Here is a 13,776-nt window from a genome sequence, read left to right as displayed (position 1 = left end):
AAATCCTCAAAGCAGTTTAAATGACTTTCATCCACAATTCATCTTTGTCTGGGCTAAGCTAAAAGCATCATGGCTGCTAACATCCAGAGTCCTTCATTGACTTACAAAGGAGCTAAGATATTGCTGACACCATTGAAGAGACCTGGCCCAAAGCTCTTTAATATTTATGATTTCATTTTTTTTTTAATGGCAATTGTCTGTAAACGTAGTTTTACTGAGGAGAGAAACTTGGCGCCAGCAGGCGGGAGGCAGATGGATTTTATCCAGGTCTTTTGAATCAAGTCGGTTGTGAGTCATGTTCAGTTGATATCAACCAGCTCGCTTGGTGCTCTTCATATGCAGACTGGACAGTAAGAGCCACTCTGCATCCTAATTATTTTACCAACCAGTCGGCCGGTGTGCTCAAGGTTGGAGCAGAATACATTTAGAGACGATAATAAATAAAATCCTTGGCAGACATTGCTTTTAATGTCTGCCTCTCTTGGTCACCAGTCATAATAAAAGACAGGGGAAAGTAACAGTAGCTACATTATATCAAGACAATGTATGCTACATGCTGATAGAGCTCCATCCGTTTATGCTGTAAGTTAAATACTGCATTAACTATGTACTTTGGTATAATGATTACGATTTAACATCAGGTGAGCTTGTACCTCATCACGTAAATGTTATGACACTTTTTCCACATTTACATACATTTAATGGCAATCTATTGATAACCAGCCATTAGAAAATTGGATAAAGGAAACCAGCAACGAGTGTACTCTGTGTGAAAAGGGCATTGTAACATTGTTTAGCTGTTTTAATGAACTCCTGCTTTGTTTTCTACTAATGTTGGCTAACTAAACATCTTCTCCTCCTCCTCTTCACTTTTCTTCTCCCAGATGATCAAGAGAAATATCAACAATGTGAGAAGAATGACCTCCCATCCCACTCTGCCTTACTGTAAGTATGACTCTGATATGTTTCGGCCTCTTAAAGGTGCCATACAGACATCATATTTACAGTGTTTAAAAAAAAAAAAAAAGAGCCTTCGGGGGATGTATGCATCGCCCAAAAAGTTTCACACTTATAGATATTTAGCAAGTGGCAAAAGAGAAGGGAAGTGTTTTCCTTCTGGTCACATAGATGACAATGAAAGTATTTAAACGCTGACTGGCGCACACTCTAATTATCAATACATCATGAAATACTCCTTTAAGCTTCATCAGTGGGGATTCAGTCGTGTTTGGGTGGAATAATTCCCAGCAGGTCGTAAGAACGGCTGCCGTACGTGTGTGAAATAAAACATTTCCTTCATTAACTATGAAACAGGTGGTTTTTAGGAACAAAGAAATGCCAAAAACCCTGCGTTGTGACCAGAAAGCTCATTAAGATGAAGGAAATGAGCTAATGGCAACGTTCTGTTTTTCAGACCTGACAGGAGCACAGGATGGCAGCGTCAGGATGTTCGAGTGGGGTCACTCCCAGCAGATCATCTGCTTCAGAAGTCCAGGCAACTCCAGAGTCACCAGGATACGATTCAACCACCAGGGGAACAAGGTGACAAAGTCACTAACTCTAAATTGTCCACTGCAATGCGATGTGAGCGTGTCGTATCAGCAACGTTTTCACACTTTGCCATTTAGGCACAAACCACAGCGGGGAGTTTGGCTTCAGCAACATTTTGTTATTCAGCTGAGTGAGTCAACAGCTCTGAACTCAGGCACTCGCCTCAAGCTAATAACTTTCTCAGATGGTGCCGCTCCTGTGCCAGTCCGATCTGATCTGCCTGTTCTGGCCAAAAGATTGAAATATGCTTTTATATATATATATATATTTAAAAAATAAAGGAAAAGCAAGGACAAGCATTGGTGTTATGTAAGTGCTTGAACTTATGAGGCTGATGATGTGTTTTGGAAGAGGATTTGAGAACAAGCCAACTCACCAGAAGGGAGATACTGTTCTCAATGGATGCACAGAAGGAGCACACGGCAATCTGTTTTTGTCCGTCTGATAGAAGCATTTTAACCTCTGATATCTGCTGTCTGAATATCTTGTGCAGTTTGGCATCGTCGACGCTGATGGAGGTTTGAGTCTCTGGCAGACCAACACAAGTGGGAATGCACCTAAACCATACCTGGTAGGAAAGACACTACCTTTTTTTCTTTTTTCTTTAGTTTTTGTGTGTCACGATGTTGTTATTGTCCTCACGCTTTCTCCCTGTCGTTCTTACTTCCTCCTCTGCTTCTCTTACTGTCACCATTACTATCCGTCGTCCTTGTTTCTCTCTGCCAGACGTTGCAGTGCCACAACAAGACGGCTCATGACTTTGTCTTCGTGGGCTCCTCCTCCCTCATTGCCACTGCAGGTCTTTCAACAGACAACAGGTACAAGAGTTGAAAGAACCATTTTCTCTTCAGTCGTCTTTCAGAAATCGTCCCCCTAATTGAAATCTCTTTTCATGACGTTTTAAATATATGGTGAATCTTTTCTATTCAGCTTCACTGTACTGTGGCCAATGGGGATAATTACCTGTCTTTGAAGAAAGAATGTGGGAACGGATAGTAATTTAAGTGTTTTCACTCCATAGAAACGTGTGTCTGTGGGACACGCTGGTGAGTCCAGGGAACAGCCTTGTACATGGTAAGATCCAGCACGTTTTGCTATTTTCTGACTTTTTAATTACAGCAGTTAATCAACTAAATGAGAAAAATAATGGATTGATTTTTTTAAATAAGCTTTAGTTGCTGCTCCAATATAAAGTGTTTATGTATGAAATTTCAAATACATATTAGATGAAATAGCAGATGAAGAAGGAGAGATGACAGCCATGGCCGGAGGCATTATATTTGTCATTTTTATAACATACTATGTTTGTTTATGACAAACTCTACCAGGGTTTCTGAACCTTTTGTGATTCAAGGCCGACTTCTGATCGTGGAATAAATTCTGAGGACGACCGCAGATAAATTACAAAATGATAACGATAAAAATGCTGATATATGCCCCTGTAATGACCAAAATAAACATTCTGCTCACTTGCACCACCTCTCTACCATTATTAATCCAAATGTAATATTCAGGGTCATATTTCCTCACCATGCAGGGTTATCTCACACATTACTGTCATTTCCAAAAAACGTTTCACTGCATCCGAGGGGATGTCAGCTAGCCGACAGTATCCAAACACGTTTGCCTCTACCTAATAATGTGTGGTGGTTTGCTTCCTGATATTCTCAATATGGTTTTTTTTTTATTTGATGAAATTGTAATATGACATTTTTATACTATATTATTTTTTTATTTTTATGACATACTATACTAATGATATTTCAATGTCTCCACTAAGCTGAAGACACTTTGTACCAAATGAAAAGTGCATTATAAATGAAATGTATTATTATTATGTTTTCAGGCTGTGTACATCCATTCTTGTGAACACAATATCTCAGGAACATCGTGAACACATTTATTAAAATTTGACAAAAACATCCACCTCGACCCAAATATCAACTGACTAAAATTTGGTGGTCAAAGTCAAGGTTACTTTAACAACACAAAATGATAAAATGGTGATAACGTTTTGGATAAACGTGAATAGCTAGTTTAATTCATGTTTTTGAAGCATTTTTTCCTTTTATTAGATTGTCGTTAGTTTAAGGATATAAGGCCCTCTCTCTCTCTCTCTCTCTCTCTCTCTCTCTCTCTCTCTCCTCAGTTTTCTGTTGTCACGAGTCTGGAGCCACGGTGCTCTCGATGGCCTCCAGGCAGCAGCTGCTTATCACAGGTGGGAGGAAGGGCTGGATCAGTGTCATGGAGCTCGCCCACAGGCTGCAACGTCAAAGCTTCCAGGCCCACGACTCGCCAGTCAAAGCCCTGGCTGTCAATCCCACTGAAGACTGCTTCATCAGTGGATCAGCAGAGGGCAATATCAAGGTATTTTGACTGGATCATGTTTGCAATTAAATACATTGTTATTGTGAGAGACTCTCCCAGAAAGGATGATCTATTTATCATATCACTTTACACGAGAGCTTCTCTGAGAACAGTAATTCTTAAAACTTGGATTCTGAAAACCGTTTAGATCAAACCCCGACACAAAGTCAAACTGTACCTGACAGAACAGTCTTGCAGGGCTCGCGACCCACAGGCGTGAATGTCTCTCCCTCTCTTCCACGTCAACAATCGGATGACATTTACATTCGTCCACGGAGACTGCGAGCCCCCATCAAACTCATTAAATAACCAACGTCTTTGACTGAAAGAGGTCGGAGGCTTTGCTGCCTTCAGCTGCTGCATCTCCAGAGATGGCAGGGCCTCCATCTTTTTGACTTAAATATGTTCGGATCACACTCCAAGGGGGGAAGCCACTGTGTCACGCGCATATTATATTTGTACATGGGATCAAGTAACAGATACTACCTGCCACGTTGTATTTTCTACCAGGTTGTGAAATCCATAACAATCATGGAACGTAAAGGAATTACCCTTTTTGCCCACTTGCCAACAAAAAGTCAGCAAATGTTTCTGTTTTTAATATCATGAGATAAAACTACTTCCTGGGCCTCAGAATTCTTGCTGTTTGCATTGCTAGGCAACAACTAGCTAAACAGGAAGGAGATCATCGGGTTGAGTTTTACACTGAAATCCTTGAACGTTTGAAATTGTGAGCACATTTTTTTTTTCTTGAAGAGTTGGGTTAATGTCGCTAGAGAATACACAAATCTTTGTGGTTAGATTTGTTGAGGAAAATCCCAACTGTCACCAGACTTATCCTCTAATCTTTAAAGAACCTCTATGCTAACTGTTCCCGTCTTCCCTTGACCCCCCCCCCCCAGATTTGGAGCCTGGCCACACAGTGTCCGCTTTACACCTTTCCTAACGAACACGCTCGCCAGTCCCTGTGGAACCTCAGGAACCTCGGCACGGGCGTCATGCAGATAGAGGTTGGACCGGCCAATCACATCTTCTCTTGCGGCGCCGATGGAACCATGAAGATGAGGCTCCTCCCAGACCGCTTCAGTGTCGTCAGCAACGACAACAACCAGCGCAACCTCAAAAACGACGTCAAGTTCATCATATAGACAAACATAGAAAAATAAGGTGATTTAAAGCAATTAAAGTAGAATAATGTGAAGTTGCCAGCACTCCTGCTGTGGAAATATACCCGGATCAGTAGTCGTCGTGGCGCCGTGACAGAACAATGACCTCAAGTGTTATTAACCAGCATGAATGAAGAATGCCGTTCATGACCAAACAAGGTGGAATAGTCGTAGGATTGACAGACTTTCCACTCGACCCCGGCGGGCCCGAGAGTGACTTGATTGCATCTGTTGCTCGACCGATCGCAGGAGCCTCTTCAAGTGTTTAAAACCGTAGTGGAAGTCAAAGAGGTCACAGGGTAACGGCCGAGGGCACAGTCGGCCCGAGTTAACTGAACAGGCGACAAAAACTCAGCTGCAGCTTCTCCAAAACAAACTCAGTTAGGATTGGATTACACACGCAGACCTTTTCTTTTTTTTTTGGACACAGGAAGTGAAGCTGTAGAAGAAGCAGGAGTGACGAGAGACTGGAGAGTCTAAAGCTGCTGCATTGTTCTTATACAGTATCACCATATCTATTAGTTTCTATGAGTGAGTCAGTCATGAGAGTGGAGGCTGGAGTGTTTGGCTGTTGAAATCCAGTAGATTGTGGATGCAGTGTATCATACGGGGTTGAGAGTGGTTCCTTGAGGGGTTTCGACTGTCGCCACAAGAGTGCTGCACCGTTTAACCCACTCAGCACAATGCAGTAAGGCCAGTGGACATTGTACAAAGCACATCATTTATCAAGGATTCCCAGCGCATTCTGGTGCTCCAAATACACTTTTGAAAGCAAATAAGCCAGCTCCGTTGAAAAAGCAGAGGACGATCAAAAGCCCTCCTTTGGAATTACAGGACGACCCATTTCCTCCCACTAACATCATTTCTCGTTTTGAATTTTAGGTGTTCGGCTGAAGCCCTCCTCCGCCCCGGGCTTGAAATGAACACAGGAAAATGTATTTTGTAAAGGTGGAAAGTATAAACACTCACTCTAAACTAACTATGCAACGCTTCTGGAGGAAGCATGGGTGAGAAGCGATATGCATATTTCTCCAAAACGTTGTTTTTCCCCCCGATGCTTTCTGAGTTGTCCTGGACTACCTGAATGCGCCGTTTCCTTAACTATTTGCACATAAACATGAAGCTAAATTATATGTAGTGAGATGCATATAACTATAGAAGGCTGGGTGTCAGTAGAGCAGTCCAAGCCTTTGGTAATAAGGTTAATATACGTGTATAGTACAATGTTTGTTTAGCCCAGCCTAGATTAAACCAGTGGTGTTATTATTAAGTGTCCTTAATCTCTGAAAACTACTTCTATCATGCTGGCACAGTACTATTGTACTGGTCCTGATAATAGTGATTACTATTGATATTAAGTTGCACAAAGTAGCTTTAATTTAACACGGCCCTCATTGGTATGGAACACCATGAATAATACTTTTTTTCTGGCTGAGTTTTTTTTTTTTTTTTTAATGTTCAAAAGTCAGCCTACGAACATGTAGCAGGAAACGTTGCTGTTGACAATGGAAAGATGTTGGGCAGTTAAACAAGTTTTAATCAATATACTATCGTGTTGTCAAATGTTTTATTCCAGTAACAATGCACTTCCCATTCATCGACTCCAAACTTTAATTTTCTACACGCATCGTTTTTCGAAAACTGCCTTGAAAATGATATTGTATGCCTTGTAATAATTTTCATCGTATTAGCAGTTTTGCTTTATCATGGCTTGCTAATCATTTCTACAATTCTAGGAATGTCTTTAAATTATTATTTTTTTTTAATCATTCAGTTGCTTTATATATCATCCAAATGCAGCACATTGCCTTCAGTACATGCTTGGAAAATGTAATCTAGGTTGTTGCGTGATATGATTTCTTCCACATAACTACGGATGAGCTTAATGCTAACAGCCATTTTAGTCTGAAGGAATATAATCTACTCATTGAACTTTGTTGTGCTGCTATAGGGAAACAAATGTACATTAGCTTTCAGGGAGGATAAACTGAGGAAAACCTTTAAGATTCAGCAGATTTGTTACATGTATGTATATACATAGATCCATATACTCGGCTTCTCATAATGAGTGCGTAATCATAAGGACGAGTCGTAGATGTGACAAAGGCCACATTATGAAGAATATCATTCTGTACAAATACAGGTATATTTATGAAATATGTTCATATAGGTAGTCATTAAGGTTATAATCTAAATGATCAAGAGGCAGATGCAATGTTATTTCCTGCTTTTTTTTCTTTGTCTCTCTTCACCATTTTTCTTTTTTTCCCTCATTATTTCCTGATGTGGTCTTGAAGAACCACTTTGCAATTTCTGTTTTTCCCCCTATAAATCAAAGTGGTTGCAATATGATGTGTACTCCTGCTGAGAGATTCAATACTTTTTATCAAAGCCAAAATATATGTACACCTACTAAAACCGGAGAATAAAATGAATTTTATCAAAGTAAGTGCTTTTTTCCCTCCCAAAATCCATCCTATTTTCTTTTAAACATGCATCACAAATATTATTTTAACTACACCAGTGTGGCAGGGTGCAGCTGTAGAGTAGATTAATTTAATACACTTGGCGAAATCAAATGTCACATTCAAACTTCTTTGATTTCTTCCATTTTCCCTCCTCAATCTTGCAAATGTGAATTGATCAGATAGCTAATTTTATAATGAAGATGTCATGTAAATTGATGTGTAATATACAGAAAAAAATGTAATGATGTAATAAAAAAATAAAAGCAATACGATACAATATATTTTTTTTATTTTTGAAGTCACGACCTTTGTGATGAACAAATTACACTCTAATTGAGCTCTAATAAATATGTTAAATGCATTTCCGTCCTCGATACAAGCAAAACATGGCAACAGTTTTGGGGTTGAACGTCCGTCCTTCCCATTTTCATGAACGTGTCATGTAAAGAACGCCTGAAGGTAATTTCTTTATATTTGACATAAAGTCATAGTATATAGTATGAAAATGTCATATAGTCATAGCATAGGTATGCTATCAAAAGTCATAAACAATTATAGCATGCCTTTATCAAAGTGATAATTTAGCATAGCATGAAATGTAATTAGAAATCATAGTATATTATGCCATAAAAGTCATAGCATATAATGTAATTAAAAAGTCATTGTATACCAAAAGTATTGCATGCCATACTATAGTATAAAAGGTTATGTGTTTTGTTTTTTTAGTTTTTCTGACATACTCTGATTGTTTTTGACGTGCTCAGATTTTAACATAATATACTGGATTCTCAAGACTATTTGGACATTCTATACTATGACCTTATGAGTACTTTTTTTGGACAGACTATACTATGATTTTTATGGCATACTTTAGTATGACTATTTTATTTCACTCTAGACTTTTTATGACATATCTGTATTTTTATGCGACACTACTACAACTTGACCGGTTGGCGTAGGCATGTAACCCAAAGCAGTAATTGTATTTCTTTTCTTTTTTCAGATAATTTAAACCCTGCATCATTTATGGCCGAGTCCTTGTTAGCCTTGTAACCACCAACAACTGTCAGTGGAAGTGTACCTCCAGATAAATGTAAGCCCAATATTGACCCTCTTTTAGCGTTGTTTTTTGTCTTCACCCGCTAATACCTAGCGTGTGATAGGGCTTGTGATGATAACATGTAGCAAAGGTGGCTTTTTAGAGGTTTTTGGCTGAAAAGAGAGCTGCAGGTTCAGGTGATATATCCTCTGTTGGTTCATCAAGACAAGTGACCCCTCATAAAGTCCTTTGATACGTATTATAAAAGTATCCATAAAAGCCCCCTCAATTACCATCCATAGTGCAGCAGTATTAAACACACAGAAATTAGCTTTTTGTCTGAATTACTTTATTTTCAAAGAAAAGAAACCATATATTTTTTTTAATTTGTATAATTGACATTACATTATTATTTTTCATCAATAGCAAACTCGTTATTATAGATCCCATAAAGGTTCTGTTGAGATGGCAGTTATCAGGTACATACATAACTGTTTCAGACTGTGAATTAGTCATTGCAATGAGAATAACAGACCACTGACTATATTCAGGCTGAGCTATAAAACGGGTTTAGATTGTAATTATCACTTCATCTATTACATTTGCCCAATGGTGGGCAGCATTTTAGTTCACTGCAATAGCTTGTTTCTCCTCATAGCTTATTGAATAGAAACAAATTAGACAAATTGAATTCAATCTATGAAATGAACGGCTAATTTCACATTTGGATCTTTAAAGGGAGACGTGTTAAGGGATGGACCATAAGGATCCAATCAAATTAAACTCTACCGAGCTGAAATGATGACACTTAATTATTCGTAAAAAAAAAATGTTAATCTTTTTTCCTCCTTACCAGTCTTCAAAGAACTTCTGGATCCATATGATATAACGAAGAAAATATTTGATCATGTCGTCTGTACATTGTATGGCTTCAGTGAAAGTTAATTTACATTGGATAATTCACTCTGAAGCAGTATTAATCTCACTGCGTTCAAGCATTTCCATTGAAAGGCAAAGCATGTACGCACACACATGAATCAGGAGAAGAGGAGGAGACAGACGGAGAGCTGGTTAGTAGGTTGGGTAGTTTGTGCAGTTATCTCATTGGTTGGCTGAGGAGCTCACAGCTTGGCATAGTCCTTCAGGATGACCTCCAGTTTCTGACTCAGCATGATGTTCCCTTTAACCTTCAGCTTGCCAGAGAAGAACGCCTGGAAAAACGTCAAAGACACACTTGAGGGGTTGTTTTTTTCAAGAAAGCACAAAATCTGCTCTGATTTCTAGCTGCTCTGGCTGTCAGTTGTTTTCAAGTACACAGGTCGGGGCCAAGGAGACGCTTGTGGTTAACACGCAGAGATAAAAGAGCAACAAGCCAGGGCGAAAGGTAGTATGTGACCATTGGTGCTCAAGTAGTAGAGCAAATATCTAATATGTGTTCAGAGCTGAGGGGAGCAGCAGAAACGTCTCTTTGTTGGTTGAGCTGAACTGCGTCTAGAATCAACCAGGGGATGGTGGTTAGGACGACCCTGGTTGACAGTTCACAGCGTCCTTTTAACTCTTCTTTTTACTCGTCCTTTCAACTTATCATTCTCCAGCCTGAGGGACCTTCAGCACCACAACCTGTTGACGCTCAGGCTGTGGCCATTCCCTCTGAAGTAGTGCCATTGATTACCAGTGCTGACTGAACTTCGTTTGAGGGATCATTTTATTTCCTTCTTTTTCTGACATGAGATCAAGAAATAGGTCTTTAAGGACTGAAGGACTCCTTAAAGGGAATTTCACTTGAACTAAAATGCTCTCTTTGTGAGCATCAATGTAAAGAACTGTGATACACTGTCACGGTAAACATCTGACTTTCACATGCAAAAGAAAAACCCAAAACAAGTAGTTAAATAACATCCACTGAGATTCATGTTGACTGAAGAGTGTTACCTTCTGAGGGTTGAGTTTCCCCTGCACCACCTCCGTAAAGTCTTCGTCTGACACGGTGAAAGTCACGTCCGCCTTCGTGCTGGAAGGGCCTTTGTGCAAGGAGCCGCTGCCGTTCTTCAGATCGATGGCTGGAGAGAAAAAAGCGAGAAAAAAGCGTTCACTTGCACGAGGGGTTAATATTCTTTAGCCTATTTACGATGTTTTCCATATTTGAACTTTTTATCTGACAGCTTGTTAGCAAAATGTCCATCTCGGTCAAATTAACTTCACAGCTCACACTGATACTTCAACCTTTTGTTGCGTGGGCCTGTGTCAGAGTGAGTCATGTTTGCAGACTTATTGCTGAGTGTTAGTGTAGCGCAGGAAGAGACGGACTCCAGTGAGCAGCAATTAATAATGTAATGTTGACAGGAGGCTCGTGGTGTTACAACTCCGCCGTAGAATTAGTCCGGAGCCTCTCAGCGAGTTCTAATTATGGTCATTCAAATGTGTGAAACAGGGAATCAACTAGGCAACACAGTCATAGGTGAAGAGTAAAAATCACTGCATCCTTCGTCATTTTACTATAAATAATTTCCTGATATTTTTCCCACAATGCAAAGGTAACTAGCGGTGTGCTTATTGTGTTTGGATAGAATTCAATGCTTACTCCACTGTGCAGCGCTCTTGCCGTCTTTGGTGATCTCCCAGCCAAACACGGCGTTCACCTTCTTCACCAACTCTGAGCCCGAGTCTCGAATACGACGGCCGATCTCCGCAAACACCAGCTCGCTCTGGAGTCCCCCTCGCTGCACAAAGACGGTCAGAACAGAAACACGTCACAGCTTTGTCAAAAGTTCAAATTAATTTAGCCTCAATTATCTACAGAACTACAAGGAAAGGAATTTTTCATAAAAAAGAAAAGATAGATTGTGGTTGGAATTGAGCGTTTTCGGAACATACATGAGTGAGATTTTCTGGAGAAGCCTCCGATGCTCCGTGTAAATCCACATAAGCCCCAGCGAGCACCACGGCATCCGTCTCCTTCACCTGGATGACAGAGAAGAGCGGATCAGAAAGGCAACACGCAGAACATTCACAGGAGAAAAGAGAACAAGACTGAGTCAGACCTATGAGTCCACAAATCTGCTGATGCTGAATACTCACTTTACACTGGATGTGAATTCTGTTGCCTTCCTTCCACATCTCGGTCTGCAGTGACTGACCCGGCATCACCGGCTTCGCAAAGCGAACCTAAAGAAGAGAGACGGGGGAGAGAGAGGGCTCCGTGATGAAATGATCTCATCAACATTTAGACTGACGTGCTAAATCATTAATGGAGCATTTAGTTTCACTTAAAAACTCCCCAAACGAATGCAACTTATTGTTTCAAACTACTTGTACAACAAACCTGTTCACGCAAGCTGTTCTTGCAGGACTCCCGATGAGCCGTGAAATATACGAGCGACTTTAAATCACAAGCAATGCTTACCTTGATGGCCTTGAATCTGGAGGGGTCGTTGTCGGCAAACTGCCTGAGGACGTGTCTCGCAGCGAAGCCAAACGAGCACAAGCCATGAAGGATGGGAGCCTTGAAGCCTGGTAAGAGAACATCTTTGAGTGTATGCATGTTTATGCATAAACCAGATTAAAAACACCTGAAATCCCAGGACATTTTTTTTCTTTTGACCAAAATAAATTCAGCCAGTTTTTGGTGGAAGACGACAACAGATGTTACAGACTCTCACCTCCCATGCTGGCAAAGCTGGGGTCTATATGAAGAGGGTTCCAGTCCCCACTCAGACGGTACAAGGCCGCCTGTAACCGTAAGGGAAACAGATATTGTTTAGATCTATATCTAATTCATAAACCCCTGAACTTTTCATACACAGACGTGAGGTGCGATTTAATTATCACGAAGGCAACAGAAGAGACACCTAAAATAAGAATGTGTTTGAAGTGATGCAGCTGCAGTCGTCTTAATTGCTCAAGGGATTTCATTTTCTTACCCCCCCGTTTCTATTTTATTTTCTGCTGCATCATACAGCCAGTGTTCCCTTTTTTCCCTCTTTATTTTAAAGCTGTACAAGAACCCCGTTCAACACTTTTTCAAATTCTGTCTGAAAGGTTATTTCAGAGGCACAAAACAATATACGTCCCATTTCCCCCCCACATATCATCAAAGCGGCTGATTTATTCGGCAACTAAACACACAGACACACTCACTTGGTCTCTTGTGGTGGAATCAATCACCACAGCATCTGGTGCCCGTTTAGGCGGAGGCAGAGGAGCCTGAAGGAAGGGAAAACACAAATAGGACAAATCAAATATGAGGCGGCAATAACTCCCGACGTCTCGTTTTGTTACTCAAACATGGGATACGTACTTTGGCTTTCTCGGAGGTTCTCTTCCCTCCGAACCCTCCGGCTCCGACCACAAACACAGAAAACTGGTTGTAGCAGATGAGCTCGTCGCTGCTGTAGGTGTTCACTGGGGGGGAGTAAGTGCTTTATTCATATATATTATATTGATATATATTATTATTATTATTATATAAGAACATATTTTTGAGTAGTTTAATCTATAAAGATATAGATATAACACACTATATGTGTGATTTTGTTCAGTTATTTGCTCCCACAGCTATAGCTGTTGTTGGTTCTGCAGATGTTTTCGATGTTTTCCTTTTTGTCACGATCGCTGCTTTAGTTTTTGTTGTCTCCCCCTGTTTTTCTCTCTTCTCTTGTCCCCACAATCCCTTTCTGTTTTCTATTCTATCTTCACTTTACCGTCCTTGTCCTCACACACAATAATAAACAGTATGCAACAGGAAGAGTATTTTAGTCTCCTTCCTTGCAGAGCAAAATCCGTAAGACTCAACAGTGCATGTAGTGTTTCCGTACTATTTGCCTCAATTGTCGGACGGGACAGGTTATAAAAAACCCCCACAAAAAACACAATTGAGACCAGCAAATGACTGAGGTAATGGAATAGAGTCCAAATATTGAGTAAAAAAAAATTACAACTGTACTCTATGGTTGAGGTAAATCTAGCATCGGAGCAGAAAGTGATGCAGTTTTAAATACAGCATAATCTCCTTTACTACTTTATCGACACCCTTTAGAGCCGATGTCTCGTCTTTCAGATCTAAATGATCAACAGAAATCATTCAGTTTGTACGCCTTGCTGGGCAATCACGTTGAATGACACTCAATTTAACACAATTCCACATAAGATGACATTATGTATAACGATAAACACAGTGGAGAGCCAC

At 40.2% G+C, this 13,776-nt stretch overlaps 2 protein-coding genes across 5 annotated transcripts in view; one reads left to right on the top strand and one right to left on the bottom strand.

The window, feature by feature from the left end:
• Positions 1-7,814, top strand: part of dmxl1 (Dmx like 1) — a 46,593-nt gene extending 38,779 nt beyond the window's left edge. For 3 of the 4 annotated variants that reach the window (XM_084024650.1, XM_084024651.1, XM_084024648.1), the window contains 7 exons: positions 885-945; positions 1,415-1,542; positions 2,045-2,122; positions 2,278-2,369; positions 2,573-2,625; positions 3,701-3,918; positions 4,821-7,814. In XM_084024650.1, coding sequence (XP_083880776.1) covers positions 885-945; positions 1,415-1,542; positions 2,045-2,122; positions 2,278-2,369; positions 2,573-2,625; positions 3,701-3,918; positions 4,821-5,066 — 876 coding nt within the window. In that variant the 3' untranslated portion in view covers positions 5,067-7,814. The remainder of the gene's footprint in view (positions 1-884; positions 946-1,414; positions 1,543-2,044; positions 2,123-2,277; positions 2,370-2,572; positions 2,626-3,700; positions 3,919-4,820) is intronic. The other variant, XM_084024649.1, reaches the window with a different exon arrangement.
• A 1,113-nt stretch (positions 7,815-8,927) lies between these two features.
• The window catches only part of hsd17b4 (hydroxysteroid (17-beta) dehydrogenase 4), a 30,068-nt gene continuing 25,219 nt past the window's right edge, over positions 8,928-13,776 (bottom strand). Inside the window, exons 17-25 of the mRNA XM_084024652.1 lie at positions 12,889-12,992; positions 12,729-12,794; positions 12,251-12,320; positions 11,995-12,101; positions 11,670-11,756; positions 11,466-11,552; positions 11,173-11,311; positions 10,524-10,651; positions 8,928-9,802 (exon numbers count right to left, since the gene is read on the bottom strand). Of these exons, the coding sequence (XP_083880778.1) occupies positions 9,713-9,802; positions 10,524-10,651; positions 11,173-11,311; positions 11,466-11,552; positions 11,670-11,756; positions 11,995-12,101; positions 12,251-12,320; positions 12,729-12,794; positions 12,889-12,992 (878 nt within the window). The 3' untranslated portion in view covers positions 8,928-9,712. The remainder of the gene's footprint in view (positions 9,803-10,523; positions 10,652-11,172; positions 11,312-11,465; positions 11,553-11,669; positions 11,757-11,994; positions 12,102-12,250; positions 12,321-12,728; positions 12,795-12,888; positions 12,993-13,776) is intronic.

Source organism: Eutrigla gurnardus, assembly GCF_963514095.1.
Source record: "Eutrigla gurnardus genome assembly, chromosome: 13".
NCBI classification, from domain to species: Eukaryota; Metazoa; Chordata; class Actinopteri; order Perciformes; family Triglidae; genus Eutrigla; species Eutrigla gurnardus.
The sequence above is the reverse complement of the archived record's forward strand: the minus strand, read 5'-3'. Positions and strand labels throughout refer to the sequence as shown.